This window comes from Herpailurus yagouaroundi, unplaced genomic scaffold (assembly GCF_014898765.1).
Source record: "Herpailurus yagouaroundi ecotype Mexico unplaced genomic scaffold, PumYag 140, whole genome shotgun sequence".
Taxonomy (NCBI): Eukaryota; Metazoa; Chordata; class Mammalia; order Carnivora; family Felidae; genus Herpailurus; species Herpailurus yagouaroundi.
The window spans coordinates 12,285,329-12,303,112 of NW_024412395.1; the positions used below are offsets into that span (position 1 = coordinate 12,285,329).

The 17,784-nt window shown below is 45.1% G+C and overlaps 1 protein-coding gene across 4 annotated transcripts in view; it reads left to right on the plus strand.

The window, feature by feature from the left end:
• CCDC93 (CCC complex scaffolding subunit CCDC93) overlaps positions 1-17,784 on the plus strand; it is a 97,772-nt gene that overhangs the window by 57,092 nt on the left and 22,896 nt on the right. For all 4 annotated transcript variants that reach the window (XM_040474877.1, XM_040474878.1, XM_040474879.1 and 1 more), the window contains 7 exons: positions 1,011-1,127; positions 7,033-7,095; positions 10,586-10,659; positions 12,163-12,244; positions 12,700-12,771; positions 14,300-14,353; positions 15,746-15,808. In XM_040474877.1, coding sequence (XP_040330811.1) covers positions 1,011-1,127; positions 7,033-7,095; positions 10,586-10,659; positions 12,163-12,244; positions 12,700-12,771; positions 14,300-14,353; positions 15,746-15,808 — 525 coding nt within the window. The remainder of the gene's footprint in view (positions 1-1,010; positions 1,128-7,032; positions 7,096-10,585; positions 10,660-12,162; positions 12,245-12,699; positions 12,772-14,299; positions 14,354-15,745; positions 15,809-17,784) is intronic.

A 17,784-nucleotide genomic window follows, 5' to 3' on the forward strand; every position in this document is an offset into this window, starting at 1 on the left:
CAGACTTTCAAGCTTATGATCACTGTGAAAACATGCAGAGAAAATCAAATACCCAAGTAGTTGTGTTGCACTTGGGCTTAAAGTCACTGCTTAGTTTGGAACTGGGATACTTCCAGTAAAGAAGGAAATGTGGTTGAAATGGACATTTGTTTAATAAAGCTTATCTAAGCTTTTTATGATTATCTACGAAGTATGGGAAGGACTCCTGTTGCAACAGGATCAACCTTTTAATTTGTTTGTCCTAAGGCTTCTCACTTGGGTGAGGCTGCTGGTTGTATTCAGTGTCTCTACCCAGCTGCCTCCTCCTCTGTGTGGTTTCTCAGTGCCATTGCTGCATTCACCCAGAAATCTCTCCCTTACCCATTTCAAGTCCTGACAGGTCTCTACTTCCTATACAACCTTTTTCTCCCTTCCCTCCTCACATACAATTTTAGGAATCTCCTGCTGGCCCCTCACCAACTTTCATCCCTTTCAAATTTATCCTCTGTGAACACTAAAAGAATAGAAAGGGAGTGGATCCATAGGATGGAGAGAAATAAGTTGATAGGCTGTGGCTTTTCATTATAAATACTTGCAAACAGTTAAACTTTTTGACCATATACTTATAATACTTCAGTGAAAGTGAATTAGTTTGCCATTCTTGATAACTCCATTGTAGTCTCATGAAGATATTGATATGACTGTGTTATTCCTCTATTTAAAACCTTTTGATGGTGCCCTGTTGCCTATATGACCTACATGATACCAACATAACCACAGTTATGTATTCCTGTGCTTCTGCACATGCTGCTCCTCTGCCAGGAATGCAGACTCTGTTGGTGAGGAACCTGATCATCGTGTCAGAGTCTTCTCTGGACCAGGGTTTTGCCTGGGACCCCATGGCTGCCCTGGCTTGGTTTTGACAGGCTGCTCCTAGTGCTCTTTCCAGGGTGAGCAGGGATGGATCCGTCTCACATAAACTGAGATGGGCTAACTAAATCCTTTGGGCTTGCCCTCCGTGTTTCCCACAGCAGTCTGAGTTGTCAGCAGAAGAAAGTCCAGAAAAATTAGGAACCTCCCAGCTACATCGTCGGAAAGTCATTTCCTTGAACAAGCAGATTCTGCAGAAGACCAAACATCTGGAAAAGGTTGGTGGCTTTTTTTTTTATAATTACATTCAAGTAAAATGAAGCTATTCTTCAAGAAGGGAGAAACCGGGGAGGGAGTGAAGATCTTCATGTTAGAAAAGAAGTTCTAGAATAGGAATTAGCCTACTACAGCCCTTAGGCCAGTTCAGCTACCACCTGTGTTTGTAAGTCAGGTTTTATTGGAATACATGCACATCTATTTGTTTACATACTTTCTGTGCCCACTTTCAAGCTCCAGGGGCAGAACTGAGTAGTTGCTGCAGAGATCACGTGTCCCAGAAAGCCCAAGATAGTTTACTTTCTGGCCTTTTCCAGATGTGGTTCATAAAGCTTAAAATATTTATCCTCTGACCCGAACTGAAAAGTTTGCCAACGTCTGTTCTAGAAGAAGGTCACATGACAAGAAGAGCATTTATTGGCTCACAGATGTTAACTGAGCACTACTCTGCTAGGCCGTGGGGATGAATGAAGAACAAGTTATCCCTGCTTTTAAGGATCTTAAGATAGCAATGAGGGAACATATTCTAAACAAATACATCACACACACAACACCATTTAATTACAGCTGTGATAAGTGCTTGAAGGAGACTTCTAGAGTGATAAGACAGGGAGACTTGACCTAGCCTCAGTCACAGAGGACTCCTACTGAAAAGATGAATAGGTGTTTGCTGGGCTGTAAGGCTGCATGGGAAGTAGGTGGGGGCTTGGCTGGGAATTTATGGAACAACATGAGCTAGGACCTGGAAGAGGAAGGGTCCTGGCCAGTTTCTGTTTTGTGGCTGGAGAGTCTTAAGTGGGGCAGTTAGTTAGCAGAAGCTGATCAGACAGGACTTCCCAGGGCATGATAAGGTGAGTGGAAGCCATTGGAAGGTTTAAGGAAGGGAGTGGCATTATCAGCTTTGCATGTTTCAGAGACCATTCTATTTGTTGTGGGAGCATGAGTTCATTGGACTGACTGTTAGGTTGCTGATCCAGTAGTCCAGGCATGAGCTGTTGATGGCTTTGGTGAGGTAGGGGAAATGGAGGAAACAAGTTTATTTTCAAGGGAGCTTTAGGACATGGTATTCTGTATACTTGGTGATGGATGGAACTATTTTGGAAAGACCTTCACATATTCATTCTAGAAAGTAGAGTTTGACTCAGGAACAATCAATAGAGGATAAAAAGTTGTTACATGCTTCAGTTGCATTGGCAGTACGCTTTAATTAATTAGAAAAGCACGTGTAGCAGAAGATTATGGGAATGAATACAGCTTCGTAAAGAACCGTTCACCAGTAGTTCCTATAATTGATTTCCAAAAATGGGTGCATTTGGCATTTTGAACTTGTACATTTTTTATCCTTTCAAGTCTCACGTATTCAAAAGATATTAATACATCAAATGGGCTTGCTCGATCATTTTTTGTTTGAATTTGTTCTGTTGGAATTTGTTCTACCATAGCTGAACAAACAATAGGTTGGGTTTGCCAAAATGCCTTGGATAATAAGCAAACAAGGATACAAAGATTGTGATTTGATTTCTGTTTTATTATTTAGACATTTTAACTCATAGCTCAGAGAGTATCCTCTCTACCCCTGACCCTTGCCATTATGATAAGAACCTGAAAGTGATCGGTTCAAAAAGAACTCATCACAGAATCAAGATAAGCCTGAATTAGGGATGATGCTTCTTTATCATATGTCTTTACCCTCAGGAGGGAGATTGTTTTGAAGATACCGCAGACCCCATGAGGCAGAGTATCTCAGCATGAATGTTTGCTTTTTCTCTCCCATCTAAACTTGGGGATAAGGGGTGCTAAGTGTCATTGCAGTGGCAGTCCCGGAGCATACTCAGCTGAAGGGGCAGTCCTCGCTGACTCAGGTCTGTTTTGCAGTTGGTCCAGAACCTATGGGTACCGTGCACCTGTTATTTTTCAGGCACACTGCCCGTATGTGGCAGGCTCTGTAAAGGACAGCGGTAATTATTACTGCAAGTAGTGCTCTTAATGATGACCAGCACGTGCAGTAGTCCCTAGCCACGTAGCTAGTCAGCTGGACGAGGAAAATGATGAAGGGAGGGAAATATTTGCCAAGGTCACTTATCACGTATGAGTTAGGGGTCTCAGATGATAAAAAGAGAGTTCCAAGGATGAAATGAAAATATAAACAGGAATGCACTTATATGAACCAAAGCCTTATGCAGACATAAGGAATAAAAGATTAGAAATCTTCTCAAGTAGCGGGGCGCCTGGGTGGCGCAGTCGGTTAAGCGTCCGACTTCAGCCAGGTCACGATCTCGCAGTCCATGAGTTCGAGCCCCGCGTCGGGCTCTGGGCTGATGGCTCAGAGCCTGGAGCCTGTTTCCGATTCTGTGTCTCCTTCTCTCTCTCTGCCCCTCGCCTGTTCATGCTCTGTCTCTCTCTGTCCCAAAAGTAAATAAACGTTGAAAAAAAAATTAAAAAAAAAAAAATCTTCTCAAGTATAGAAATGAATGTAAAGATTGAAAACCAACATCAACACTTTCATAAACATTTTTTTCTCAAAATGTTTCGAGCTATAATAATATGCCTTTATCATTTCTAGATAATTTCTACACCCATTTTAATTTGGAATGTCCTATCAAAATAAACAAACAAACAAACAAACAAACATTGTTGCCAAAGTTTAAATTTGACTTTGCTCTTTGACAAAAGGTTGCTCTTCCTAAATTTGCCCTTCTGCAAAAAGTTGTCCACCTCTGGACTTGCAGGTCTGCAGAGTTCCTTCACCTCCTAGTAGTCTCTGATTCTGTCCACCAGAAGTCACAGCGTCGGCAACAAGCCTCTTGTGTGAGAATCCAGGTCTCTGGAGCGGCAGCCCCAGCTCCTTCCTCTGTCACCCTCCTGGACTGCCTCCCTGGCCACCTCATCTGGCCTTCACTCACTTCTTGGTGAGCACTGAACAGCGAGTCATAATGAGAGACCATATACTCCACACACCTGTGTGTGAAGGTCTGCTACACACATTTTTTGTCCCTATCCATTTTTAATAGCTTTAACCACTTTTAAAAATTACAGGTTATAGTACAAGCTCACTGTAAATAAACCAAATAGTATGGAACTATATCATGAAATGAAGGTCCGCCCTCCCCCAAAATATGACAGTCCCCTCTACTCTTTGAAAAGGCCACTGTTTTTGAGAACTTTGCAAACACTTGTATATGCCCACTTACCTGGGGAGAACGGGTTGTCTGACTACAATATTCAGTTCATTTTTCACTTATTCTAAGACAGATGTCTCTCCGTCAGTAGTGATAATGGCTAATAAGGACTTTTTTACTGAGCACTTACAAAGTGCTTTTCAAACTCATTCATTCTTCTCACACAACATCCTTGTGGAAGGGGTACTATTATTTTCCTCATTTTACAAATAAGGAAACAAACAGAAGTGAGGTAGTTCGGCCTGTGATCACACATCTTTCTAATGGTGAAACCAAAACTTTGACTATATAAATATACCTCATTCTTTCTAATTGACTGCATAGTGTGATGTAGCACATGTGTAATATAATTTTTTGTACCTGCCCCCATTCATGGGTATGTAGATTGTTTCAGGTTCCCCCTCTCCACTGCAAATTTATGTATCTCTTTGTACAGTCATCTTTGTGCAAATATGTAAGTATTCCTGTAAGATAGATTTTAGGAAGTAGAATTGCTGGGTCAAAAAATATATGCATTTTATATTTTGCTAGAAGCCATCAAATTATTCACCAGTTATTTTGCCAGTTTATATTTCCACCAGTAGTATATGAGAGAATCCAAACTCCTTAAATCCAAGAACTCCTCATCCAAGGTCATGCAGGTGGAAGGCAACCCAGATATACTCTCGTGGCCTTGATGATAACCCTGGGGAGGGTTCTAGCCCAATAGACCAATGGGAGGAGGGGCAAAAGCAAGAGAAGGAATAAAGAGCCTTTCTGGGTACAAGGGAGTGCGCTGCAGAGGCATAGAGCTGGGACGCAGCTAGTACGTAACTGAGAAGAAACCTGAGACTGAGGAAGGAAAGAGGAACCCAGAAATGGAGTGGTAGCCAGCTACTGAATTTAGAGGTGAGTCTAGGGTTTAATGATGAAGAAGAAAATAGGGGTAGGAGAATCATGAAGGATTCCAGTAAGATGAGGAGCTCAGCTAAGCTACTGGGACATCCTGTTTGAGAAAAGATGGTCAGATGAGCAGATGAAAAGACCTCTTATGAAATCAGTTAAAGAGGAGGGATGAGTCTTCTCTAATTAGAAAGCTACATCTCTGCCAAGACCCAGCCTGCTTGAGTCTTTGTTGTGATGCCTTCCTTAGACTCCCCGTGAGCCAGGCTCTTTCCTTGGGCCTCCCCCAGGTCTGGCCCTGCCCCAGCTATTCTCATACTCTAATCCCCAGTTTTCTGGTCCAGCGCCTTGAGTGCAGGGACTGTTCCATGTTCATCATCTCCTCCCACACACCTCATGTGAGCGGAGCATGAGGTAAATGTCAAATGGCAGCTGGTCAGGCACATGGTTGAGAGGTGGGCAGCAAGGTGGGTGAGGCAGGTGGGAAATGCCAGGAGCCCTTCCTGGAGCCACAAAAGAGCTTCAAGAGTTCAACCACGAGTGTTTCAAGAGAAAAACTTTCTCCAGAAATACTCTTCTCTACCAGTTATACAACCAGGCCAACGGAAGTTCTCATTGCACAGATGGCTCCTTTGAAAAGGGAGAAGCCAGAGCCCACCTGTTTCCCTCCTTTGTCACTTTTGCTCTCTGCTTGAGTTGGCTTCTTGATAGGCCTCGTGGAAGTGTAACCATCCATCAGTCATGGAAACTAGAAGCATGATTTAGGAGTCATGATTCTGAAGGCGACATAACTGTTATAGGTTGCTTACAGGTTCAAGGATGGGGCACGTTATTTTGAAGCAGTCATTGAGACTCAGAGTAAAATTTCTCATTGTTAATATGTACTCAGGTAACAGCCAAAGAGCCCGATATCATTTTCTGCCACTTCCCCTTTTCAGAGTGGCTCTGGACTTTTGGTGAACGTTTTCAGATTTCTGAAAGTTCACAGACAGCACAAGATATACCTTTTAGTAAGGAAAAGCGACATGACATTTTGCAGATGTACGTTTACAATTATGTAACTTTGAACAGTAAAGGTAATTCATTTTCTTTCTCTTAGCGTTGGAAGTCCTGAATTCTTTCTTCTATCTGAGATTGTTTGCCAGCCTGTCATAGTCTGTGCTAGAATCCTGAGTGCTGAAATGCAGTTTGTATTCTGTGAATGGGCACGCTGGTTGGTTAACCAAACTGAGTGTAGACAAACAAACATCAGACCTGAATTTGAATCCTGGCTTTATCAGTTAATAGCTGTGAAACTTGCCATCAAGTAACTTAACCCCTCTGAGCCTTTGTTTCCTCATCTGTAAAATAAGAATAATGTCAGAGCGCCTGGGTGGCTCTGTTGGTTAAGCCTCCAACTCTTGATTTAGGCTCGGGTCGTTATTTCACAGTTCCTTAGATCAAGCCCTTTGCCAGGCTCTGCACTGACAGCACAGAGCTTGCTTGGGATTCTCTCTCCCTCTGTCTTTCCCTCTCTCTCCGTCTGTCTGTGTCTCTCTCTCTGCCCTCTCAAAATAAATAAGTAAACATTAAAAAAATAAAGTAAGAATAATGTCTTCTTCCGTTGAATTTAAGGATTCAATGATAGAACTTACACAGAATATCTAGCGTATCACCTGACATGTAGTTGGTGCTAATTATATGAATTTTTTTCTTCACTTGTTGACAGCCATTCTAAAATTCCCACATTCGCTCAGTTTAAGTGTCTTCTGAGTTTCCATTTTCCCGTGTGTGAGATGGGGATCCACCCATAGCTGTGCTGCTGTAAGGATCGAATGAGATCAGGTATCTCCTCTTTGTTTTATAGCTGCAGGCAAGTCACACCAGCCTACAAGCCAGATATGATGAAACCAAGAAAACTCTGACAGAGGTGAGTAGATCTGCAGAGCCGCTTTTGGCCTGCACCCCTAATGGAATGCCTTGTATCATCAGTCTGTGGGGAGGCATCACTGTCTACTTCTCAGGGCTCAGGGCCATCTGGGGACATGGGACCAGCTCACAGTATGACCCCTGCAGCCAGTTTATCCACACTGTCGTGGGCCGTGAAGCATCGGGAAAGGCTTCCCGAGGAAGGCCAGCCCAGTCAGCAGGGCACAGGCCACATAGAATTTGGGGGGGCCATGCCCAGTAAGTGGGCCCGGCTCCTCTACAAGCCCACAGATTGTAGAATAGCTTCAAAGTACTGAATTCCTTAAGAACGAGAAGGCTTCTTTTCATAAAATGAGAGAACTACAGAAGGCTGTAATTTGTTGTTCAGCATTGCTGTTTATCTTCTGGGCCGAATGGGGGGGAGCAGGGGGGCGGTGGCGAAGCACATGATGCGTTTTCTACCCCAGGTTTGGAGTCTGCCATCTCACATGGGCGTTTACAGTGTGGCTCACCTACTACTTGTGATGGCCTGGGAGACTAGGCCAGGAAAACAAACGCTTCTGATGCCAGCCCTGTCATGAGAGGAGTTTACATATTTCTGTCCCTCGTGTTTCCATAGAGAGCTATCTTCCTCTGGATCAGAAAAGCTCTCCTCATGGTGATTTTGGTGCCCGAGCGATAGCCACACTCTACAGGGGCCTCCTACAGGGGCCCCACCTAGTACTTTCCGAACCACATGGAAGCAGGACTGGTCTTAACAACCTCTCTGACACTAAGGCAGTACCCCCCTCCCTTTTTTGTAATTTCACACGAAACGTGCCCGTTTCAAATTCTTATTTCTATAGCTATATGTAGCACTCAGCTCACTGCCTTGCTGTCAACCTGACAAAACTTTTTAATTCTGACCTGGGCCAGTCTTTTCAGTTATTGTCAGAACGTTTGAAAAGGGCAGGCAAAAGAACGGCAGAATGAGGTTTTTTGTCATGCTTCCCAGAGAAGCCTGTGTCGCATTTGGACAGATGCGCTTTCTTCACACTGCTCTGTGACTACCTTCCTATGGGCTGGATGGCAGACTCCTAGGGCAGAGCCCCTGCTGCTGTCTAAATGTTACTGCCACAGAGTCTCTGGCATGAAGTTTGCCAAGTCATGGATCAGTTTTTGTATAACCATCTGGGAGAGATTAAAGGCAAAGGATCTTGATATCAATTTCCTAAGACACTTGTATGTCTTAGGGTATAAATCCCAAGTGGCTCTAAAGGCATTTCTTTGTACTAAACACTAAATCAGGTATTTGCTGAGCTCCATGTGCTGGGAGGTAGAGGAAGTGATTTAAGTCAGTGATAGGAGATCGCCTCTTATCCTCAGGTAATAATAGCAGCCACCATCAGGATGTGCTGGCTGTGCTCTGGGCCCCTCACCTGTATCAGTCCGTGGACTGTCTGTAACAACACTAGCAGCACTGTTTTCATCCCTGTCGTGTAGCTGGGGACTTTACAGCTACACCGAGGGTGCCGGGATTCCAGTGCTGGCTGCCGGGCACCAAAACCTTGCTGAGAGCTCGCTCTCTCGTGGGGCGGTCAAACCAAGTCCCGTCTAGGAAAACGGGAAGCCGTATAAAACCTAGCATTCAGCAACTTCTGAAGAAGCCTGGCTGGTCAGAGTCCTGAAGACCAGACCCCTGAGCAAGCAATGAACTTCACCTTTGGGCCTCTGCCTCCTTATCTGTTCAAGTCAAGGATTGGGCAAAACGAGCATTCTGACCCCTCTCACCTTTTCAGCAAAACCTGCCCTTCCAGGATAACCTGGTGGCACTGAAAACCTGGGGAGACCTGTCTTTCCAGTAAATTTAGTAAAGTAGAGATGGCAGGGAAGGTCAAGGACAGACAACAGCCCATGACACCTGTGGGTAGGCTACGTGCTCCTGCATCACCAGGCCGCCGGGTTCTGGCCTGTCCATGTTTTAATTTCAGCAGTCGCAGCTTTAATTTCCTACGTGTGAGGTTTCTTCTTTGTAGTATGTGCAGTATTCTCTCCCACCTCTCTAAGGGCATCCATCATGTCGAAAGTTTTTCTTGATCTATAAACAATTTCTTCAGATCAAAATTGATTTGTTCAGTTTTATTTTTCTCATTTGTGGTTCTGTCTTACATGTTGGGTAATTCTTGGTGGTATGCTTATCTTTGGTTCTGAAACTTCCTATTACCGGCTGTGCGGATTCTGTATCCATTTTATGAAGCCTGCTTTGCTTTCCGTGATTGTTCTAGAAGGGTGGGTCCTACTGCTAGTTGAGATCAGCTGGTAGTATGTGATTTGGGGGGGCACTCCACCTTTCTCCTGGGCATTACGGATTCTGGGAGCCCGCCTGCCTCTGAGGCTTGAGCTCCAGCTCATCGTTAGGGGAGCCAGGCTTCACTGCTTAGCGCAGCTGGCTCTCCTACTGCGATGCCAGCCCTGCGGACCATCCTTCCTGTGTCTGCTGATCCCACCCAGCAGGCCTCCTCAGCCCCACCTTTCCAGCAGCCGTCTTCCTGTCCCTGCAGTACCTGCTCCCATGTTTAAACATAATCGTCTGTTTTTCTTAGGACTTTGGCAAGAAGGGCTTGTTGCAACTTGTGCTTGGTCTTCCGTTTTCAACTAGTACCCTTAGAACTTTTTATCTTGTTGTTTTGAGTAGGTAACACATTCACACAGTTCAAAATTCAAAAAGTATAATAGTTGTATCACTGTAACCCAGCCATATAGTTACCCTCTCCAGAGGATCACCAGTTTCTTGTGAATCTTTTTACAAATACTTTATGCGTATATCCTTTTATACATGTACACATTCAATATATACATTCCTTTATACACATTGGAAACACATGGAAATCAACATTTTGTACGTCATTTTCTTCCAACTAACAGTAGATGCTAGAGGTCGTCATAAAAGAGATGCTTTTTTCTTACTCTTTTTAGCACCTTTGTATTCTATTGTATACGTGTAGACCTCATAAATGGAAATCTGAGTTTCTTTAAAATTTCTTTTTTTAAATCCTCACTCTGACTCAGAAAAAGAAAGTGAAATTACTCAAGAAGATAGATTTAACCCTACACCTGCTGATAGCCATGACATTGGTGTTGTGGAATTTAAGCCAGGTCTGTCTCTCATAGCCTATTTTACTTCCCTCTTCATACCGACCTACCGAAAGGCACCTGCCGTCGGCCTTACTCTGGCTTTCCATCCGTGTGCTGCTGTGATTTAAAGTTATTGCCAAGATTTCCTTCACCAACAGAATGTGTCCCAATGGGTCTGGTTTTGACCATGTTATCCTCTCCACCCCCGTCCTGTTTCTCTTGTGCATCTGTTTTCTCGGTGTACATCTGGGTCCGCTGGGCTTGGCCAGCTGTCAGAAGTGGGGCACAGATGTGAGCCGGGGGGTGGGGAGGATGCACGCGCTCACTCTCCTGTCCCCCCAAGTGTCTAGCAGCCACGCCTCTTTTCTGTCTCACAGTTGAAGAGCTACAGTGAGAGACTGGACAAGGAGCAAGCAGCCCTGGAGAAGATAGAATCAAAAGCTGATCCAAAGTAAGACGTTTCCACGTGTGTTTACTTTCCCTTTGAAGAAAGTGACTCTGCCTGGTGTTTACTTTCCCTTTTCCCTGGTGTTCCCTTTGAAGAAACTGACTCTGCCACAGTGCCTGGTGGCTTATTTTGTTTGAACACAGGACTGAGGAGCTGAGGGTCTGGCCCCATGCGGGTCGGTTCGGTTCACATGCCCCATGCAGAATGTGGTGACTCCCCATTGCTCCGGCACGAGCTGAGAGGCTTGGGCCGCACTGAGTTGGCCACCTCGTTCTCCTAATTCCTGTTGGGAGCAGAAGCAACACACTTTTCGTTTTGCTTTTGCTTTTTTGTTTTTCTGGTTTTTTAATTTTCATATAGTTTTTTATTTCAGAGAGAGAACATGTGCAAGCGGGAGAGATGGGCGGGGGTGGGGGGGGCGGTGGTGGGGGAGAGAGAATCTTAAGCCAGCTTCACACTCAGCACAGAACCCTACCTGGGGCTCAATCCCAGGACCCTGGGATCATGACCTGAGCTGAAATCAAGAGCTGGATGCTCAACCGACTGAGCCAACCAAGCGCCACCTTTGTTTTTCTGGTTTTAAAAACCAAATAATCCGTTCACAGAACAAAAAGGCATGTGGTGAAAGTCTCCCTCTCATCCGTGTCCCCAGCCACCCAGTTCTTCTCCTTGGAGTCAACCCTTGTTGACTCCAGTCAACCCTTGTTTACTCCAGTAAAACCCTTGTTACCAGTTTTTTACTGGCAGCATTCCAGCCCTGCATCCTTGGGATTCAAGGTGCAGTCTTTTTTTTTTTTTTTTTTTTTACTCAAAGAATAGATGCTGGTTTTTTTCCTTCATTTTTATTAGTTTTTTTAATTGCTTTAAACAATTTAAATAAAGTGTAAGACACACTGACATTTGACTTTTTTGGCACCAAAGTGTTTAGGTGCCAGGTAAAATCTCTCTGAATGATACTGTAAATCATAAAAAGCTTCAGGCACAGATTGAGCAGTCCCAGATTTGAAGGACATTTTTAGCAAAGAAGGCACAGATTACTTGGCTTTATAATTAGCAACGCTTCTTTCATGATATGGAGCAAAGTATTGTCAGATACTTGACATTTTTATTTTCAAATTAATTCTTCTAATGACCGTAAGTAATTTGTCTCCTTTTCGTGGAAATTAAAAACTGTGTGATGCCGTCTATGCTCTGAATACTGTTGAGTAATTGGTACAAGTAGATGCAGTATTCTTCAAACTCATTGATGTTTCTGCAGTTGACATTTTAATTCTGGATTCTGTGATGTTTGTTTGGATGTGGCCTGATGGACTTGAGTATATAAATGAATGATAATGTCAGTTAAATGGGAGTCATTATCATTTGTGGAGAACCCATTAGACACTCTGGAGAGAGACAAAGGAAATTTAAAAGGGAGTTTCTCTTTAGCTGGGGACTTGGTTTTAGGTGTGATTCATAAAATCATAATAGCTTTCCATATGTCATTGTTTGGTCTTTTCTCTTCAGCATCCTGCAGAACCTGAGAGCACTTGTAGCCATGAATGAAAACCTGAAAAGTCAGGAACAGGAGTTTAAAGCACATTGTCGAGTAAGTGTTGCTTGATGTGAGCAGATCTTGAACCAGGACTCTTGTGAAATGTCACCACCCCTTGTGCTGTTGTGGCATCCGACTCCAGTGCAGTCGAAAACGTAGATTCATGGAGCAGTTCTGTGTCAGTTGTGTAAGATGAACGGAGCCCTATGGTGGGTACCCGCCACCCTGAGGAGACTGGAAGTGAGTCACATAGGTCACTGTGTGTGTCAAACCCCCAAACTGAGAGCACAGCCTAACAAACACTGTGTTCTAATTTATATGTATATTTAGAAGTCTTATAAAGTGTGAAAGAATAACATCACGTGAACCCAGGCCTGTCCTGTAAACCTGGGATGTCTGGGGGTCCTGTGATAAGTCCTCACTCCTGGTGGTCACTAGAGGGGCGGTGCGGGCACAAGTCCATTCGCCAGCTTGTCTGCATTTTGTAAATGTTCATATCGCCTTTAAAGGAGGAGATGACGCGGCTGCAGCAGGAAATCGAAAACCTGAAAGCCGAGAGAGTGCCAGCTGGAGATGAAAAGGTAAATACAGGCTCGGAGGGAGTCCTCAAGACTGTTAGGTGCTGTTGTGACTTATCAGCGGGAGGATTTCTGGAGGACTGACCGGCAAAAAGTCTGATGCTAAAAAGGACTGACCAGTTTCCCTCAACCTGGTCCTCTGAACACATGCTTCTCCACTGTTTTCATCACAGAATTTTCTTAGATTTCCATCCCTCTCCTTAGATTTCCATCCCTCTCATTTACCCTCTGGTCTGGCTCCCCCTCCACTTAGGGAAGGGGTGTTTCTAGGAACCTTCTTCAAAGAGCAACCTGTTCTCTAAATTTTGTACCAATTTACTCACTTCATCCTCCGCTGCTGCCTGGAGACATGCCCTGCCCCTAAAAGGCAGCAGTAAGCAAGGAACAAGGCCTAGTGTTAGAGCTCCAGCATGACTGGAGCATTGCTGGATGTCACCAGCTGGCTCTCAGGACACAGGACTTGCTCTTGTTGAAACTCATTGATGTTTCCGCAGTTGACGTTTTAATTCCGGATTCTGTGATGTTTGTTTGGATGTGGCTGGCTCTCAGGACACAGGACTTGCTCTTCTGGGGAGCCAGTGGGAATTTCCGCTGAAAGTTAAGTTAGGGGCAGCTGGGTGGCTCAGTTGGTTAAGCGTCTGACTCTTAATGTTGGCTCAGGTCAAGATCTCACAGTTTGTGAGTCCGAGCCCCACATCGGGCTCTGTGTTGTCAGCGTGGAGCCTGCTTGGGATTCTGTCTTCCTCTCTCTCTGCCCCTCCCCTGCTCGCTCTCAGTCTCTCTCAAAAATAAAGAAAATAAATAAATAAACTTAAAAAATAATTTTTTTTAAGTGAAAACACAGGCCAGAAAAAAAGTTTGTGTCTCTCACCAAGTAAGACTAGGGATTACTGGTTTTGTTTTTCCTTGTCACACTTCGTTCTAAGCTCTTCCCCTGAGGCCCCAAGGGTTTACGATGCAAGACACAGGAGCTGGTTGTCTCAGAGCCCATTGACTGCACCCTCTCCCTTTAGATCCAGTTCAGGCAGCTCAAAGCTCAAGGAGGGGAAGAGGCTGGTTCAAGCCACCCAGCACCAGTCCATGTACCCTAGCTCAGGGACCGTGCTCCTGGCTGTGCAGGATGTATGTCTTGGAGGTGGCTCCATGCTGGCAGGATGGGACTGGCATGGGAGAGTAGCAGAATCTGACCGTGCAGTGCAGCAGTGTTCTGGAACCTTTATCACACAGCCAGCCTCTCTGGTTTTTCTAAGACTTTGAGGCTCAAATCGTCAGCTCAGCCACTGAGTTTGCATAAATCAGACTTTCAAGATCATATTTCTCTTCTTAGCAATCACATCTTGTTGGAGGGATTATTACATTCAAAGAAAGTTGCAGTTTGTTTGTTGTGACACACATGTAAGAACAATTTAAAATCTGGGGCCCATAGGCATGGTCCATGAACTGACCCCCACCCCTTCCTACATCCAGACCCTCAGCTTCTGTCCCATACCCCTTACTCAGGAAGGATGTTCATTACTTTTCATCATTTCAGACCCTGTCTTCTGGAGATCCACATGGTGCCCTAACCCCTGTGATGACTCATAATGTAAGTACATACCCAATCTCAGGACTGCCATTGCCCTCCCCGGGAGTGGCCGCCAGCGTTGTACCTTCCCCTGACAGTTTTCACACCTGCTTTAATTTTCACTGTGACCACGTCTTCGTGTGTGGGCTCTCAGGGGCATTGCCCCATTTCACACACCTGGCCCCTCAGACGGAAGCAGGGTCTAACCAGTGATCGCCCTGAAGGCCGCCATTCTGGGGGGTTTTCTCCCAGACTTTGTTCAGGCGTTCTGTGTTTGCTCTGGTATCCCAGCTGAGAAGGCGAGAGGCCTGCCCTGGCCACACCTGCTGGTCCCAACCCACAGGCTCGGAGGGGTGGGGGTGATGCAGAGCGAGGAAACTGTCCCTATGGTACTACATTCCAAGGTCAGCACACCCTAAGGGACCCAACAGGAAATAGCTTCAGCTTTGTGTGCCAACTCCGCTACCCGAAGCCACGGTCCGTATGTGAATGAAAGGACATGGCTTTGTTCCTATAAAACTTTATTTACAAAAATAGGCAGAGAGGTGAATTTGGCCCACAGGTTGTTAAACCAGTTAAACCAGTTTCTTGTAATTCAGTGCTGCCCAAAAGAACACTGTGCAGTGATGACCGTGTTCTGTGTCCAAACTGTTCACTCTGACAGCCACTAGCTCCTTGTGTGGCCCCTGAGCACTGGAAGCGTGGCTGTCGTAATTGAGAAACTGAATATTTTTAAAATTTCAGTTAAAGTAAATTTAAACAGCCACATGTAGCTAGTGGCTCTCATGTTGGATAGTGTAGCTCTAAGTAGAAACGTAGAAAGCAAATCCAGCATCACTGTAAACGCAGATACCTAGAACAAGAGATTCTTTAATAATCACTTCCTTATCATTGTAGATTTTGGTGGCAGGCATAAATTTGGGGAATACTCCACTTAAGAACACTAGATTTCACCTAGACCCCAGAAGAAGGAAGAATTGTAATAAAGTGATGTGAAAGAGCCTCAAGGATCTTACATAACACAGGGACCCAGACCCTAAACTCAGCCATTGGAGAAAAGACATTTGGGGCCTCAGAATGGAAAGATGTGACAAAAATATTCAATTTCAGGGGTGTCTGGGTGGTTTTGTTGGACGTCTGACTCTTAATTTTGGCTCAGGTCATGATCCTAACCTGACTCATGGGATCGAGCCCAGCATCAAGGTCTGCACTGAGTGTGGATCTGCTGAAGATTCTCTGTCTCTCTCTCTCTCTCTCTCCCTCTCTCTCCCCCTCTGCCCCTTCCCCTACTCACGCTCTCTCTAAAAAAAAAAAAAAAAAAAAAAAAAAAAAAAATTTTTCACTTTCAAAAGACTTCATTGAAGAATCAAAGTTTCCTGCTCTTAGATGGTTGTGTCCTTTTCCAATTTTTAGGAAGACCTAGACAAACGGTATAATATGGAGAAAGAGAAACTTTACAAGATCCGTTTACTACAGGTAAGTGAAAGCACGAACAACAAGATAGATAAATATACCTAACTAGGTATGAATGTCCTGTAGCAGAACTAGGAATTGTCAGTATCTAAAAACGAGGTTGGTACTGAGGCTGCCTTCTGGAGGGTAACTACGTGGTTTAAGATGACAATAACACCTCACTTCGGTGTGTTACTTTCCTTCATGTTGATTGATCCTGACCCGGGGTGGAGAGTAGGTTTTAGCCCCATTTTCTGTATGAAGAAGCTGACTCAGATCCGTTCCGCGCTTGTCCAGAGTCAAGCAGCTGGTGAGTGCCAGAGCCGGCATTCAAGTTCTAGTGCTCTCGTACAGTGCCCCTTTTGGCTGTCTTGTTTGATAACCTTGGAGGTTTGTAAGAAAGCCATTAAATATGGGGGAAGTAGGTTTTAGAGTTGGTCCCAAAGATAAATGGACATAATGTCAAAATTGCGTGGTAAAATCCCTTCCATTGCCAGGATCTGACTCACGGAAGCTCAGAAGCCAAGACCTAACTCGTGTTGTACTTTGGCTTGGGCCTACTTCCTGTCCCCTGGGAAGAGAAAGCCAGGCTCTGATGGGAATGGCCAAAGGGCTGCCGGGGCTGGCGAGCCCTCATTTCTCCTGTCGCTGGCTGTTGCTTCTTTTGCTGAGCTATTTGGTGAAGTTCGGATATGTCAAATTCATCCTTAATACAAGGACACTGCTAATCTTTAAAGAAACAGAATTAAATAAAATCAGGAAAACACAGCTGCATACTTGAAAATTTGTGACTGTGTGCTTACAGTATATTCAGGGTTGCCTTAGGTCCCAGGAATAGTAAATGGGATGCCAGGTCCCAGTCTTCTGGGAGCTGGCTGGCTGTTCGAGAACCAAGATATGTGCATATACATCAAAGTACGAGGGTGTTTATATGCAAACTGCCTATTGTGGGCAGCTTCAAACTGGCTAAAGGGAAGCTACCATAGTCCTGCTGAGGGGCTGAGCCAGAGCAGGGGCCATGGGGATGGGCAGAAATGACCTGGCACAGGAGAGACTAAGGAGCTGTATCTGATAGGACCTAGCATCAATTGGGTCAGAGAAACAGAGGAGTCATGGATGGTACTTGAATTTCTGAGTCAGGCTGTAGGGTGGATACTTGTGTTATTCGCTGAGTGAAAGCATTAACAAAAGGAATAGGCTTCAGGGCGTGTGTGTATAGGAGTGTTAACGAGCTTTAAAAGTTGGGGCACTCGACCAAGTAGAAATGTCCAAGAAATGATTGGATGTCAGGTCTGATGCTCAGAATAGTCTGGGCTGGAGATTTGGATGTTGGCGCTGTGTAGGTGATAACCAAAGCTGTGGAAATGGGGCAAACCCTGTGTGGGGACAGGCAGAGGGAAAGGAGGAACCCAGGAGGGAGGGAAGCCAGATGGGCAAGTGCAGGGGCTTGCAGAAGCTGAGCAGGGGGTTCGGCAGAGAGAATAGTGAATTTTGCTAGAAATCAAGAAAGCTGGAAGCTGATGGTTGTCCATGAGCTGTCTCCCAGAGGAGGCCTGTGGTGACCTTGGTGAGAGCAGTACAGTGGGAGTCTGGAGAAGCCAGCTGCCCTGAGTATGACCACAGGGCGTGGGGGCAGCAAGAGACACCGAGAGGCTAGGGAAGGTGGGCTATTGTTGCAGAAGAAGGAGGCTGAGGGCTGAAAGGTGATCAGAGCTTAGGGAAGGGCTTTTGAGGGATGAGGGACTGTAGCATGTCTCAATGCTGGTGAGAAGGAGCCAGTAGAAAGGGAAAGGTTAAAGATGTATTAAAACAGTGAATAATTGTATCTTAAGATTCCTGGGGGGGGAGAAGGGGGAAAGGGGTCGGGGACATAAGAGTCAGAGCCTGAGCACCCAGAGGGCAGGGTAGCCTTGGCCAATAGAAGCACATTTTTGCCTCTGACCAGAGCCTCAGAGACCCGACTTTGGGTGTGGTCTCCAGAGCTGCTGGTGAGCTTCTCT